Genomic DNA, 16,602 nt, shown 5'->3' on the forward strand with positions numbered 1-16,602 from the left:
AATTGACTGGGAACAATTTCAGGTTCAAAACTGTGTTTTACATTGCATTTTTACAGACACTTAATAACAATAGATTTTCTCCCAGTATTTCATCAGTAACTCCATGGAATCAAACCTTTAAGTATATATATATATATTTAACAATGATAACCAGCTAGGAAGAGATGACCACTTATATAGTTAGCCTCCTAACGATAGCTGATATTTAGCTTGAAACACATACAGTGAAAAAAACTGCCAGCAGCCTTATCCTAAAGCTCCTCTGTGATTCCACCAAACTTGGATTTCTGTATTGCATCCACTCTTTGGTTTCCACAGGCCCCATGAAAACAGTGTGAAAGACATTGAGGGCAAACACAGCATGAGATGGGTCAAAAAGGTTGTAAAGTATTTCCAAACAAACTTTATCTCCCAGAAAGGGAAGGCACAGACAAGCCAAATACAGAAACTCATTTAATTTTCCCTAGTCTCTCAGGTTTGAACATCCAGAATGCATGCAGCTTTGCAGCTTCCTCCCTAATGCAGGCGCCTTTTTTTTTTTTTCTTTTTTTTTTTTTCCCCCTCCAATCCTACTCCCTTTAAAAGTGAAAGTAAGAATTTGTATATATGGATAAACAATCAGCTCCTTCAGATCTGGTCTATATGCACAGGCTGATCTGCAAAAACAGAAGGCGAGATTTGGCTTGGCTTCGCCCACAGAATGTAGTGACAGCGTTTGGCTTCCAAAGGGCACAAAGTCTTTATTTAAGAAGGAAAATAGTGTCTTGCATTCCTCGCCTCGGAGAAACAGCCTTTCGTGTACACCCAAGAGGTTGATTCCCAATAGGAGATTGTACAGCCACAGTAGAAGCATTATTGCCAATGGGAAGGGTGGGCCAGAGCTACGTTAGGAGGCTGGGTGACTGCATAAAGAATGGATGTTTCAAGGAAGATGATGTTTTTCCCTGGACTGCAGCTAAAAGGATGAAAACTAGAGCTTTGGGTGGTATAAAATTCCTCTGGTGGTCCCAAGACACAAATGATTATTTTGAGGAGTCTGAGGAGTAGTCAGCTCCAAGCACTCCCGTGGAGTTACAGGCGTCCTGTTTAGCTGACAATTGTTGGTAAAACAGAATGAAAACAACAAATGGACATAACATACATGAGATGTATGTTATGAGATACGTAACATATATGGGATGTACGTGACATACATGGGATGTACATGACATACATGTATATGGTATGTAGGTGACATATATGAGATATACGTGGCATATATGGGATGTACATGACATACATGTATATGGGATGTACGTGACATATATGAGATGTGTGTGGAATATATGAGATGTATGTGGTATATATGAGATGTATGTAATATATACGAGATATACACAACAACCAACGTACATCTCGTGTCAGGACACGCTATCTGGATGCCTTCACTGCGTACAGGGCAGCTGGACAACAGCACACCACAGAGTTCAAGCTGCAGGCAGACCATAGGGCAGAACACACACTCAAAACTCGAGCGGGGAACCCTCAGCCCCCTCAGCACCACCATGAGGGCCACCCCCTGCGCGGGGCAGCGTCGGGGGCGGGAGCACCGCCGGGGGCGGGAGCACCGCCATGGCGGCCCACCCCGCCCCTCCCGCCATGCCGCACGCGGGGCTCCGTGCGCGGGGCACGCCGGGGGCTGTAGTCCCGGGGCAGCGCCGTGCCCCGTGCTCCGTGCCCCGGCCGTCCCGCAGCGGGGCTCCCCGCCGGGCATGCAGCGGCTGCTGCGCCGCCTGCTCCCCGCGCTGCGCCCCGTGCCGCGGCCCCGCGCCCTGCTCGCCCCGCCGCGGCCCATGGCGCTGCTCCCGGCGGCGGCGGCAGCGGGGGGCGGCGGGGGCACCCCCGGCGGGTCCCCCCCCCGGGAGCACGGTGAGGAGGCGGCCGGAGGGGGGGGGAGGGAGGCGGCCGGGCTGGGCTGGGCTGGGCTCGGCACCCCGGCGCTGTCCCTGTAACGGGAGCGGGGGGCTCCAGGGGAGCTCCGGGCCTGATCCCCCCCCGGGCTCCGGGGTGCGGGTGGGAAGTAATGAAACGTGCCTTAGGGCGCCCCGCTGGGCGTGCTTCCCTATACGAGCTAGGGGGATCTTCCTTATCCTTATCGCTGTTTCCTGCCGGAACAGATGGCTCGTGAAGATCAGGAACGACTTAAAGACACATATAGGATCATGCAGGTTCCTGCTCGTTTATAAAACCCAGGCGATGTCATTAAACTTGCAATTAAAAAAGAGTTTCTCCTGCAGTAGCTTGCTGATCAAGGCGCTCCTACTTCTTGGGTTGCCTAGGTCTCAGATGACCTGCGTGAAGTCAGGAATCCCTAAAAGTTCTGTTTTCACCTTGTTTTAGTGACCGGAACACACTTCTCGGACTCTGTTGCTGCTGTCTTCAGCGTGTTGTGCCAGGGATCTTGATAACTTCTCTGCCCTGGTTGTCAGTTTCATGGATTTTTGTCTTTTCCTTCGGTTCGTGATCTCTTAAGGATAATACATTGTTTTCTGTGTGCTGGTGGATCACCAGCAATAACCTCTGTTGTGTACACTTTATATGTTAAGTAATAAATTCATGATTGCTTTAACATCTCTTTGTGGCACATAGTTTGTAGTGTCTACAGGGGGTACAAACAACCAGTCTAAATAGCTTGCTTCTTTTTACTCAGCCTCTGGCACAAAGTTAGGTGTCAGATCACAACCACGGAGTGATTTATGCCTCCCTCCTTCAGGCTGGAGTGAATTAGCATTGAACCAACTTGTTCTTTTACTTATCATCCCTAGCATAGAGTGATACACGCACACAAAAAAACAAAACCCACTCTATAGGGCTCTAATAGCCCAGGCTGGGTCTGTACCATTGATTTTACACAGATAGTGCAGCTTTGCAGGGCACAAGAAAATAATACACACTTCTGCTGCCAAATTTCCCCCTTGGGCCAGATTTGGGCTATCTGCACTGGTCACAAGAGGAGCTTTGAAAGCGTGTTGTCTGTAGTAATGAGCTATCCTGGGATAAACTGCAATTCTGACATAAGGCTTCTTCCACTACAGTAATCCCATTGTGGACTTGTCCCAGAAGAATATTGCTGGATGTTTGGTTACGTGCGCATTTTCTGTTGCTAGAGGAGATTTTGATTTTTAACTTCTTACGGTATAGCTTAGTACACAGCTATTAGCATTTACTGATGAAGAAATATGAAGCAAGTATAGGGAAATGACTGTGCATAATTAGTACTCTTGGGGGGAAAAAGGCCTTTTTGAAAACTTTTTAGTGGAGTTCCTTCTGTAATTGTGGTATTTCTCTGAGATTCATGTTTATACATGCAAGATGAATTTAGATTTGTAGTGATTCCTTCTTAAATGCCATTAGTTTCTAGAACAGGTTGAAATTGTTGCTGTCTATAACATGTTAATGCTGTGTGGGAGATGCAGGAATAGAATAATCATCTCATTCTTGCATGATGTAGTCAGCTGAGAGTTCTTTGTTTTATGTGGAACTGTAGGATTCCCTTTGTGCTCCTCCATGCCTCATTTGCAGTGTGTTTACACTGCAAGTCATTTGCCAGTGTTCATCTGCATTCAATTTCATATGCCATTGCTGTTATCTAGAGTGAACTTCACATGAAACGTAAAGGCTTACTGTTTTATACTTGGTCATAACTGTCCTCTTTGCACATAATTGCATTTACTCAGTACTGAACAAGAACAAGTTACTAAACATAGAAAGCTAAATTCACTTTTTATGCTATTCCACATCGAGTGTTGAAGTCCTTTTGCTGATATGTTGACAAGGAAATGCTGGTAAATAGAGAAATTTATAAATTGTATATTGCTTGTGTATAATGCCACTTGGCTGTTTGTATTGAAAACTCAGACCCGGTGTCTTAAAATATATTACAGATGGGCTGGAAAATGTACAGGAAAAGAAGAAAATCTTTGCTGAGATTAAAAAAGCAACACAACAGAGAAAAAAGCCATGTCCATCTGCTGAATCAGTAGACTCTCTGATGGCAGAAATGCCGTTTGCCAACACAGATATTGAAGATGAATTTGCTCGTAAGTAAATCTAAACAGAAATTGTGTTTCTGTTCCACATGCGCTTCTTGGTTCTGCCTGTTGGAGCTCATGGGTGGGCTCCGTGCGTGGGGTGGTAGAGCTCCTGCAAGCAGTATCAAGCCTGGTGTATCCGTTGTTGGTAGGCAATCCTGTGGGTACATGAGCGTATTAAAAATGTACTATTTTATGATCTGTTTCAAGATTTAGTTGCAGAATAAAGACATCTTGTATGTCTATTTGCATTACTACATATGAACTTTTCAATTGATGGCTTCCAGCTGATGGTTGGAAGAGCTGTCTTGCAATGCCTGTGTTCTCAGCACATGGCTATAAATAAGTGCACCTGTCAGTGGACAGTGCAGGACTGCAGTCTGGTCAGCTTATGGATGTGTATACCTCCATGTGGTGGGAGAGGGTCTGCAAAGTCTTGAGGAAATAAGCTGGGAGGGAAGTGATTTATGGTACAGAGAGAACTGAGGACATGCGCTTTTCTTCCTGTTGGAAGGAGCCTTTGGGAAAGGAACCAGACAGTAGGTCTTGTTTAGATTAAATTTTCTTCTGGGCAGGGTTTGTTCTATGAACTATACGTTGGCCAGTCCTAGTCTACTGCAACCTTTTCCTTTAATAATCCTGTGTATTACCTGGTTTTGAAGTCATGTCCACACATTTCATGTGTGGAGAGTTGCAGGCCAAGTCCACTGCAGTGAGCTGACAAAACATGGGAGTAGCTTGGAAGCTGTGTTAGCAGTTGATGAGCCCTGCTTGGATATACATACTTCTATTTCAAGTATGGTATTCCACCTGGGTGACTGTGTTAATTCAAGTTGGAGTAGGATCCCAATCAGACAGTTCAGTGCACGGGCAGATCAGATGCTTCAGTCAGTTGACTGAAGGCAGCTCCTGTAGGCATGATGTTATTTGTATCTTTGTTCCGATTTGTCCGTATGCTGATTTTTTTAATTCTTTTTTTCTTTTCAGTGCATGCCACCTCCGAAGTAAATAAGGAAAAGAAAAGAAAGAGGACTACTGGAAAGGAAATTCCAGAAGGCAGTGAGAGAAATAAGAAAAAGAAAAAACAGTATCAGCCAAATTATTTCATTTCTATTCCAATTACTAATCCAGAGGTGATGTTCTTTATGATAGTAATTTTGTATAACCAGAATTACTTCAACAGCTACATGTGTTTGTAAGAAGAGAGGTTTATATTTATCTTTTTATTCAGTTGTATGGATTTCATACTGTTTTGATTGAAGCTGGCTTAAATTTCCCCTTTGTACTTTTCCAGTATTACATATTTGGTGTTTCATTTAGAATAAGGAAAAGAGACATTTCATTTAATAGGGAAAAACTCTGCATTATTTTTAGCTCTCCTTATAGGTAAGAATTTAAATTTGGATCTGTTGTTGTTTTAACAAGGCATTTTGTAGTTTAAAAAGTTTCCAGTAAAATAGATGATCTTATTTAAAATTCAAACAAGCTGTTGTTTTAGTGACAAGCTGTTCAAATGGATTCAAGAAGTGCAGTGGACTTTTAAAGAACATGTATTTTCCTATAGTTGGCATATGTTGTCTCATTTAACCTAACAGTGAACAAAGATGATGTTTTTGTGTGCTGTGGGATATGTCTGATACAGCTTTGGTATTGTGTGTCTTCAGCAAGGAAAGTAGGTGTATTATATTTAAAAAGTTAAAAACAAAAGTTTACCACCATTTCCAATTTTAGATTTTTTTTTTTTTAATATCAGAAGCTATATCTTTCAGGTGATCTTTAACTCATTCTACATCTGTACTGTTTTCAGAGAAAGTCAAAGATTGAGATAATCTGAAATTAAAATGATACAATCTAGATTCGAAAGTTACGATGCAGTCTTCGATGCTTCAAAAAGCACTGTATGAAGAAGAGATTGCAGAGGCTTTATTCTTCGTCTTCAGAATAGATCAGGAATAGCCTGACACAAATATCTTTCATGCCATCTTGGTCTGAAATGGCTTTTCTTTCTGTCTCTTCCATGATTTAACAGCAACAATTAATGCAAAGGTTACATAATCTGATCTTTGAGAATTGCTGCTCACAATTGTTATGTTGAATTGGTGGCTGAGTAGAAAAAATCTTAACTAAACATCCATTTTTATATGCCCTGTATTGTTTACAAAGGTAAAGAAACAACTCTAAATCTCAGAGCATTTTGGGAATTCCAAGACTTTGCTAAAAAGTTTTGTTTATACTTGCCTCAGATGTAGAGTTGTTATGAAAGTAGAAAATACACGTTGGAATTTGTATAGGCAACATTAGCCAAAATGTAGACTTAAGACACCTGGCTTCTTGATAGCCAGAGGGGATCTGGTAATTACTAGTAGCATTTCAGTTAGGAAGGAGGGGTCTTTCCTTTGTGAGGATCTAATTTTACTCCGGTGAATTGTTTTAGGCATTAGTACTCTTTCTTCATGTTTTATATAGGCTTTTAGGCTTTACACAGAGAAACATTTTGTAGTAAGGAATATTTCTGGAACATTTAATGAACTGTTCCTGTTGAAAATTAAACATTTTCCTTGCTTTCATTTTAATCATGTTCCAAATCTTCAGAAGTAAAATGAGGTATTCCATTAATTTGGGATTTATATTTAACGTTTTATTAGTTCTGTAAGAATAGTTGAATGTTATCACTTGGCAGGTTAGTCTTTCGGGCTCTTCCAGTCTTGATTATAATTTCAATTAATCTGTTAAATCTTTAAAGCTCACAGTAATCACTTCCCAGTAGTGTTCTTGCAGTAAGCAGAATCGTTATTTTATTACTCTTCAGAATAACATATCCCAGGGAATGGGAGAGGATACCTTGAAATTACTATTTGTGTCCTTATTTAGGGGGAAATTTTATAAATAATCTGAGAGGAGAATTATTGAGTATGATCTGCCCTCAGCCGTTTCTTTTTGGAAATGGGTATGGAAGTTAGGAAATCTCAGATTAGATGAAGTTGTTGTCAGCATGACAGCAGTTGAAATTTAACATAAAATTTCATAAGGCAATGTAAATAGCAAGTAAAAACAATATGAAGTTTTCATTCATGCATGGGCTATAACTAGATATTACTGAGATTCAGGAAGAGTCCTGGCTAGCTTGATTAAAATTCAGTGCTCTCAGCTGTTAAATGCACATTCGATTTACCAAAGAGAACAGCATCAGTCTGAAGTCGTGACAGCATGGCTAAGCTCTAGCTGTTGTGTTACATTTTGATCACATGAGTTCTGGGAAAACACACTAAAAATAAATTGCTGAATTCACAAAAATGGATTTGAAAAGTTCTTTTATCCCTTCTCTCTGTACAACCTCAACATCTATCATACAGAATGTTGTTGCTCCAGCCAGAGAACACGATCACTCGTCGTTCTATTTTGCTGTTATCAAGAAGGCAGCACATTTCTCTGCTGGGTTCAACAACAGCTTGTCTCTGGACCTGCTAACTGTCCATCTTTGGAATTAATCTTCTTCCAAAGGTGCGTTATTCATTAGGTTTTAACCTGTCAGAGGTACTAATTTTCTACGGTGTTTTGTGGAATTTGTGGTGGTGAAAAGAGAGCTTTGAAAGAACGTGCGTGTGTTACAGGCTGCAGTGTGAGTATGGCAATTACCTGTTCTTTGAGATCTGACAGATGATGAATAAAAATATGCATATTTTTTAGGCAGTCAACCCCTGATAACTGAAAATCAGCCACAGCATATGTTTTTTCTTGCCTGAGCTAAAACTGAGCTATAGGAGGGACCTGGGGGTAGTGCAGGGAGTTTAGGAAATGAGTAGGAAGGGATTTGGAAGTACTACTGAAGGGAACTGTATGGGTGAGGGAAAGTGGAGTGTTGGCTGAATAACTGAATGCTGAGTAACGCTGATCTTTTTCTGAGCTAGGATATGGTTTTATCACTGTGATAACACAGCTCCAAACCTGTCTAATGTATTCCGAAGGGCGTGTATACTTACACGTATCTTTTTTTTTTTTCTTTGCCAGCTCTCAGGTACAAATTAAATTTAGATAGATTAGTCAAAAATAGTTGAAAATGGAACGAAACTGTAATTGTTATGATAGAGCATTTCATTTTTTTTTCTTTACTGGGGTAACTGCATTTGCTTTAGTTTATAAACTTAAATAATTATGCAGTCGATACACTGTAGCTATCAGGGATTGTGTTTACCAGTTTCTTGTGTAAACACGGGTTAAGTTTCTCCTGCATCTTGGACTACAATGGAAGCGTCACGTATTTATGATAAGTTCTGACTATGAAGGAAACGGTCTTATATTATAACAAGAGTTATAATCGGAGTGCTGGTGCAATTTTCTTCATGTGTCTCACACTACTAAAGACATGTCTGAGTTGTAGATGCCATATTACTTCTGGCAAGTGAGTTTCGTTTCCTTCTCTCCACCCTTCCTGGAGTTGGTCCTCTTCAGCTATAACTAGTTTTTATTTATATGGCGCTTTACCTTAAATAAATAAAGTGGTACTAGATATATTAGGTAAAACTCCTGCATGGCAAACCTCATCATAAGGACGTGGGTCACAGAAGTACTGACCACTCCCATTATAGTGTACTTTTTATGGAAATTTGTGTGTTAATTATCATCAGCAGAGTAACTGAATTGTAGCTTTTTATTTTAGCCTAACAGCTACTTATGCGTGTTATAAAAATTAATATATACAGTATATTCATTAAGCATTCACCAATGGGTTGCAAATAAAAATCAGATTCAAGTTTTCTACGTGCTTCTTTTAGACTATATACCCCAAAGCTGATTTGTCTGTAATATCTTTGCTTATCATCTTTTAGAAATAACGCATTTTGTCATGTGGTCAGGGTTACTGGATTTGATTTAATTTCTACTAATATACTCAAGCATTCTTGAAGTTTTTTTAAAAAATTACTATAATACAAGTATTGTAACTGCAGGCACAATAAGCAAGTTGAATACAATTTGTATAGCATGTATAACTATACAAATAAATTTAATTGAAGAAAAATGTGAACCAAACACTTTTATAGAAAAAGACTGGTGATGTTAGAACTGTATTACAGAGATTCATTAAAACATTTGAAGAGATTATATAAATTATACAATCTTTTGGACAGTGTAATCAGAATTGTAAATCTCCACAAATAGCTTACTGACTATTTGCCTGTTCCTTTTTTGCCTGATACTGTAAAGGCCCCTTTATCTTTTCAGACACTTGTCTGCACATAGCAGTATACATGTTTAGCAGACAGTAGAGAAGCTCCCTAAAGAAGCCTCTGATCTGGACTACTGGCAGTGTAAAATTGGATGATTTTAATCTGTTCCGGGAATTTATCATTTTATGGAACCTAGCTCCTGTTAAGATGTGATGGGAAGTGTCCTGCTACTTGTTAATCACTGCATTTGTACCCACTATGAGTTTACTCAGGCCAATTAGCACAGCTTTATCAGAGGATAAAACTTCCTTCTGCTAGGATGATTTCTACATAAACATTTGACTTCAGTTTGTGCGCTTTTGTGTTCACTTGCATTATGGGATGCAGTAATTGCTAACTGCTGTTTCTGTGCCTGTCTGTCTTTCCAGATTACTGACGGTATTCGGGCCGTCCAAGATGCAATAATACAAAAGGATCATAGGCTTTCCAAAGCAATGGTTCGCTGTGCCTCGCTGCACGTCACCATGTTGGTGATGCATTTATCTGGAGAAGAAGAAATTGGCATGTAGGTATTTTGGTGTTAAATGTATAAAAGTAGTTTTGTTGGAGGAGTTAATAAAAAGACTAGGAGGGGTAACTGATGCTTGTTTTTTGTCATCCCTAAATTACTAGGGCTACTGAGCATTTAATTCATGTTGTTCTTAAGCTGCTAATCTTAATATCAGCCATTTTCCTAATTTATGGTATGTCATAAATTCTGCACAAAGTACTCTTTTTGCTTCCTTACATTTTTCATAACTGTGTGCTGAACTTGCATGCACAAATCTCATGTTTGCTAAAGTAGTTATTTCAAAACAATGTTTTGTTGTAGGGGATGTTGAGCAGATCAACAGAGGAGCTTTCAGAATTTTGTAGCTCAGCAGATACTATAGGCCAAATTAGTAACTTTCACTGAAAGACTTCAATGAAATAAGCCTTAGCTGCAAGGTAATGCCTCATGCAGTTGGCTTTTAATGCCTCTAAATGAATTTATTATACTCAAACTATAAGTACATTTTTAAAAGAGAGTTCATTAGGCCTTATCAAAAGTATAATTTTTATATTGCTTCAGTGAAATAGCTGAGTTTTTGCTCATATAAAAGTCCTAACAGTCATGGAAAGGGCTATGTGTTATGTGATGATACCATGTATAAGTGTCAAATGTGACTATTTGCTTTATAAAAAGTGCAGTTCTTGGATGGCTTTTACTGTCTATCACATGCTGTATGGCTCTCTGACAAGCCTACTTTAAAGTACAAGTTCCATGGTTAATATGAAGAAATTCAGACTTTTAAGTCCATACAGATATAATTTATGAACCTTTAGAATAATAGTTTGTGTGTCTAGCTGTATGTTTGACTTGAAAACATCCTTTGTGTTTCATAGTCCTACTTCACACAGACTTTCCTGGCAGTTGCTATTGAGATGTGGTGCCCAGTAGCCTACATATGTCATGTCTCTATGTGTACGTTGTAATTGCAGGATGGAGATGACAAACACTTGGGTACCTGTAACAGTGTTAATTAAAATGCTGATAAATGGCCTGCTGGCATTATACAGACATCTGGAAATACTCCATTGCTTATGTATCAATTTTGAAGAGAATTAGTGATGAATCAAAAGTCCTTATATTGTAATTTTGTGAAAGAAAAGCGTTTCTTTTTCATGTACCCAAGATGAGTTCTTTCAGGGGACTTCCATCATCTATATATTGTAGTGGTTTTCTCTGCAGTATTAGAAGACATGCAGTCCATATACTGAATTACATAGATCAAATAATGAACAAGTACAGTGAGACATTGCTTGCGTTTTGGTCACACAGTTACAAAATGATGCGTATAATAAGTGTGTGCATTGAATCATTTTTCCCCCAGAAGGTTTTGCTATTGAAGTACAGGTTGCTCATAGGAAAGCCAGAATCCAAGGCGGAATGTGAGAACAATTAGTAGAAGGTATTTTGGCTGAAAACATTTATCACACCTAAAAATAATGATATCAATGTATCTAAATCAATTGCCCAGCTTGTTTTTCACACGTTTCCCTGAATGTTGTAATATTGAATCCTTGAGGGATCTATGCTGTCACCTCTTCTGTGAGGTTACAAATCTGTTGGCTTCTTCCTCCAACACTGCTCTGAAGGGAGACACAGACAGCTGGGAGCAGGGAATCAAAATGAGAGGAAAGGATTCTAGATTTGCTGGGCTCCCTCTCCTCTCCACGTTCTTTTGTCTCCTAGAGTTGGCACACAAGCTTCCTCCTTCTCTGGTTGATGAGTGAACTTTGGTAGCCCCTGAAAATCGTAGAGAACAACCACCAACTGTGTGAGCACTTTTTTTTTTTTAAGGGTTTTAAGTATGAACTTCTGAAGAAGGCAGTATGAGAGGATACCTCAAAGGCAAGTATGCCTCCTCATGACTGGAGTCATGAATTCTGTATCAAAATGAATATTGCCAAGTTCAGTATTCTCAGCAACATCCTTTGCAGCTCTCTCTGTTCAGCTGCCACCTGGGCACTTACTTATGGAGTTCTTCTCTGCCTCTCCCAGCAGAACTCCACAGTCCAGGCATGCAGGAGCTGTCTTCTAGTCAGCAGCAGCTTCCCCAGGGATTCACCCCTTTCCTGGCCAGGTGCCTACTACAGGTGTCTAGCTCAGCTATCCTCAGGTATTCTAGGTTGCATTTCTATTATATGGAATTCTTATTTTTCTCATAACTGTTGTTTTCTGCTTAATATTCTGTAAGTACTTGAAGAGTTAAAACTTGAATTTTCTTTTCCTTGCATCACCAATTTTTGATACTACATTAATGGAATTAAATCAAGAACCAGACTAGCAGAAGAACCTGTGTGTAATTTCAGATGACAGTAGCCTCTCAAACAAAGGGCAACTAGTGAACTAGACGTCTAAGAGCTCACAGATCCAAAAGTTTGGATGTGTTAAGTTACTTAGATATCTACAGTTTTTCTACTCTATATGCACAATAGTACTTCTGTCTGTATAGAAATGAAATGAGTTGAATGCTATTTGAAGTCTAAACACATGATAAGAATGTTCTGAACATAATACTCAGTTCAGCACAAAGCTCTTTGTATGATGTTTTAGTACATACAGCTTTTGCCTTGGAAATAGAAGATCTGCATTTTAGGTTTCTCCTTCTAAGGGAATCCAGACCTACAATTTGCATGGGAATTTTCTAACTCATGGGCTGTAGTCTAGTCTTCATGAGGACACGTTACAACTGTTTTTATAAGACTGTATGAAATCAAGAATGTGAGGTTTAAAATAACATAAAGAAAACAAGCAAAAAAGAGTCATGACAGCACTCCCTTCAAGCAAAGCAGTTGTAGTCCATGCTAACAGCATGTCTTTTATCTATTTACTTTAATGTCAAATGCATTCGTAGCATACTTGGGATCTGGTATTGGAAATTAGGATACCAGCCTTCACAGTAAGTGCCTTCATTAACAGACTATAGCTTAAAGTTCCTTTTGTAACTTGTCAAAGACTGTGAATCTAACCTTTTTATTATAAATATGAAAGCTATTGAATTCTAAACTAACAGTTCAGAAATTCCTGAAAAGAATTACACCAAACAAATGCTATAATGTTTACATTAGAACAGTATAGAAAACGAGAAGCACTGCTTCTGTAACCCTTGTTTGTATACACTGAGAACATACTGCCTTTTTTTATTATTATTTTTCCAGTTTGGAGCAAAATGCATGTAAGCTCTTTTGTTATGTTTGTGGGGTAGTTGCACTGAGTGTAATTACTGTTTGGCATTGTAAGTACTATTTGGTATGGAATAAGAAGAAAATACCACTGTTGTGTTCATTGCTGTTGAATTCAGCGGAAATGTTTGTCCTTTGTGCTTTATTCTTACAAAGCAATCGTCAGTTGTTATAAAATGATAGATGGAAAAGAAAAATACAAAATATTCTCAATAGAGATGACAGCAATTTTAAAAAAATAATTTAGTGTATTTAAAGATTATTAAAAAAAAAGAGTAGAACTAAATCTTTAGCGACAACAGTGCTAAACTGAAAACACACTGCTCTGTTTGAGTTGACCTTTCATAGACCTCATCAACTGAAATTGGGCTGGTCAGTGAGTTCTGCAGCACACCCTACAGTATGGAAATACAAGTCTGTATTCAGTTGGGGACCAGAGCTTTCCATGGCTGTCTGTGTACCAGTTCTCAGATGTAAAAAGTCCGGAGAGGGATTTTAGGGCATGATTTAGTACTTAAAAGCCCACTGAAGTCTTTGATACTGTTTATTAGTAATATCTGTATCTGTTTTGGAATGATTTTCAGGTTCGTGTCAGTAAATAAATACAGAAACAATAATCCGTGAAATAATCTGACAGGTATAATCAGTATTAGATGGTGTTTTTAAAAAGCCTTGAAGTATAGCAGACATGGAAGGCATTCAGAACAATCTTGTCTTAAGGTGATGAAGGTGGCAGAGATAATGCTTAAAAATAAATACCTTTGCCAAGGAACAAGTAATAGCATTGTTGCTGAAAGTGATCATACAGGAGCTAAAATACTTCCAGTTTGTAGCTTAAAGTCATAAGAAAAAACACAGGAGAACTATATCAATCAGAGATGCTTTCTTAACTTGATTTCAATTAACTGTATGGTTCCCATCAAGACTCTGTCTTGTTAAACATAATGGAAAAGTGAGTAGAGCTGTTTGTATGTGTACAGGCTTAAAAAATAGATTTCAGAAATCATGGTGATGGCTTTCATCCAGTTAATGTAGAGAGAATAAAATAAACTCCTGAGACTTTTTTAACCTTTTACTGCCATCTAGCGTTGATAAAGTCAACATTGGTTTAGTGAGCAGTTTAAATATAGTTTCACTGAGTAGAACTAAAAACTTGGAGCATGCAAGAGATTTTTAGACGACACTAAGAATATATATATATACATTTTTTTTCTCATGAATCATTTCAAAACAAGTACATGTACTTAATGGGGCTAATTAAAATGATTGTTAACAGGTTACCAGGCTTGCTACAGTTTCTTAAATTACATGTAGATTATATGTGCGCACTACTTCTCCCTTAAAGAAAGTAAGCATTAATTTAGTATGTCTTTTCCTGATAGCTCTCAATGAGCTTAATAGTAATTTACATCTAATTACATCCAATTTTATCATTATATATATATATATTACATATAAAATGTCACTAACTTCTGTTTACAGTAACAAGTAATATTCTGTAGCAGGTTTGAATGAAGCAGCGTCTTAGAGTGTCCCATTGCAATGTCAGGAGAAGAACAAAAGTAGGCTACTTTCAGAATGGAAAACCAAATGCTTCTGAATTAGACTCTTACTTAAATGGGATGCACAGAGTAATAGAAATATTGTCATCTTATTATCTAGTCTCCTTGAGAATTGAGATACATTCTTTCAAGGAATTGTACCTGCTGCTAAGTCTGCCTTGTAGTTTCCATGTTTTTACAGCAGGGCATATGAACCAGTTTACCATTATAAAATGATGAGAACAGTACTGACTGCATTGATAGGGAGTAGTGCAAAAGTACCTGAGTAGCTAATAAATTAATACTAATAAAGCTTTCTGAAACTTATGTATAGAAGGATTAATAGTAATGTAAACATTAATATTTGACTTTCACACAGATGTTTTCTTTCTTCTTGACAGAGCAGTTGATGCTCTTTCAGACAGCAAGGATTTTGTAGAAGATCTCCTAAAAGGAAAAGCTGTGGACTTGTCTTTTCAAGGAATTGATCATTTCAAAAATGAAGTTGGATTTGTGAAGTTGACAGAAAATGATCATACAGCTGTACTTACAGAAATAGCAGGTAAAAAAAGTTATTTCTTATACATTGTGAAGATAGGCTCAGAGAATTGGGGTTGCTCAGCCTAAAGATGAAAAGGCCCAGGGGAGACATTACAGTGGCCTTCCAGTGCCTAAAGGGGGCCTGCAGGAGGGACTCTTTGTCAGGGATTGTAATGGTAGGACAAGGAGTAATGTCTTTAAACTAAAAAGGATAGATTTACATTAGATATTAGGAAGAAATCCTTTACTCTGAGGGTGGTATGAAGTGTGAGAACAGGTCATCCAGAGAAGCTGTGGCTTCCCCATCCCTGGAAGTGCTCAAGGCCAGGCTGGATGGGGCTTTGGGCAACCTGGTCTAGTGGAAGGTGTCCCTGCCCATGGGAGGGGGATGAGAACTGAGTGGTCTTTAAGGTCCCTTCCAACCCAAACCAGTCTGTGATTCTATGATTCTGTGATGTATTTGCACCTGCATGTGCACTAACTCTCAGTTCTGTCTTAGCAGTGGAGCTAAGGCTGCTTCATTTGCCAGTCAGGTAAAATGCATCCAAAATATAGTTCTCAAGTCAGTAGGAATATATAAATTAAAAGGCATATAAATATCAGCTGAATAACAGCAGACAGTATTTAGATCAAACCAAGGTACAGTGGAGGTTTTTTATCTGTTTACAAGGCTGTACTTAAATTATGTTGTTTACAGATATTAAAGAAAAATTATCAGTAAACAGTACTGTCTGTAATTCACCAGTGTCCTTTAAAACTATCCCAGTAATTCCAGCTATTCTTTGAAAAGACTCTTTAAAAGAGTTTTTCAGTATTGATGAATCATCTTTTGTGTTCTGTGGAATGTGAGGTCACACCATTTTTTAATAGTGCAATAACCCATATCAGGCATTTTGCGGAACAGCAAAGACTACTGTTGTCACGCTACATCTTGTGCAGTCCAGTACAGAGAAAAAAATGGAGAAAATCTTCGTTAATACAGTGCTTTATCTAGCAGTTCACTAGGTTAATTTCTGAAGTGCATTTCCATAATGTTTAGTATTTTTTAACTTACATTTTGAAGAGACGTTGAAGAGAAGAGTGTGAGAGAGCTTTCCAGCTTACTAAATTGCTTGTGTTTTATTGGGTGATGCCTTCTTACTTTAAGCAATGTTTGATAGAGAAGTATTTTTAATATTTATTATAGTAGGAATTGAGCAGTACTTACAGTTCCAGAGAGGCTTTGGTTGTCAAATAATACCATAATTATTTTAGGGATTTAATGTACCAAGTATTTTTTCAGTCATTTGGAAGATGCGCTTCCTCATCCTTGTCTTTGAGTTTGTCTTTACCTTTCTTTTAAAGGTGATTACTGTGTGTACGCTGCTTTATGAACAGTGAGAGTTCACGTATAAGCTGCGTTCCCTTTCAGTACCCCTTATGAAAGGAGATGAATGGTTTCTGTTAGTCACTGACTTTTGATTTTAAGGAATTTATAGTGAATTATTAATTCTAAAATAACTGAAGTTGCTGGACTCA

The 16,602-nt window shown here is 38.6% G+C and overlaps 1 protein-coding gene and 1 long non-coding RNA gene across 3 annotated transcripts in view; both read left to right on the forward strand.

Moving 5' to 3' along the window:
• The first annotated feature begins 522 nt into the window (after nucleotides 1-522).
• On the forward strand, nucleotides 523-1,545 carry LOC311433583. Its single transcript, XR_014690833.1, has 2 exons — nucleotides 523-1,180; nucleotides 1,245-1,545. It is a non-coding gene; the product is annotated as an uncharacterized lncRNA (long non-coding RNA).
• A 153-nt stretch (nucleotides 1,546-1,698) lies between these two features.
• AKAP7 (A-kinase anchoring protein 7) overlaps nucleotides 1,699-16,602 on the forward strand; it is a 94,858-nt gene continuing 79,954 nt past the window's right edge. For both annotated transcript variants that reach the window (XR_014690831.1, XM_084512842.1), the window contains exons 1-5: nucleotides 1,699-1,908; nucleotides 3,924-4,079; nucleotides 5,058-5,203; nucleotides 9,664-9,800; nucleotides 14,946-15,106. Coding sequence is in view for 1 of the 2 variants with exons in the window: in XM_084512842.1 (XP_084368968.1) it covers nucleotides 1,752-1,908; nucleotides 3,924-4,079; nucleotides 5,058-5,203; nucleotides 9,664-9,800; nucleotides 14,946-15,106 (757 nt within the window). In the remaining variant the exon portion in view is untranslated. The remainder of the gene's footprint in view (nucleotides 1,909-3,923; nucleotides 4,080-5,057; nucleotides 5,204-9,663; nucleotides 9,801-14,945; nucleotides 15,107-16,602) is intronic.

This window comes from Aythya ferina (genome assembly GCF_964211825.1).
Source record: "Aythya ferina genome assembly, chromosome: 3".
Taxonomy (NCBI): Eukaryota; Metazoa; Chordata; class Aves; order Anseriformes; family Anatidae; genus Aythya; species Aythya ferina.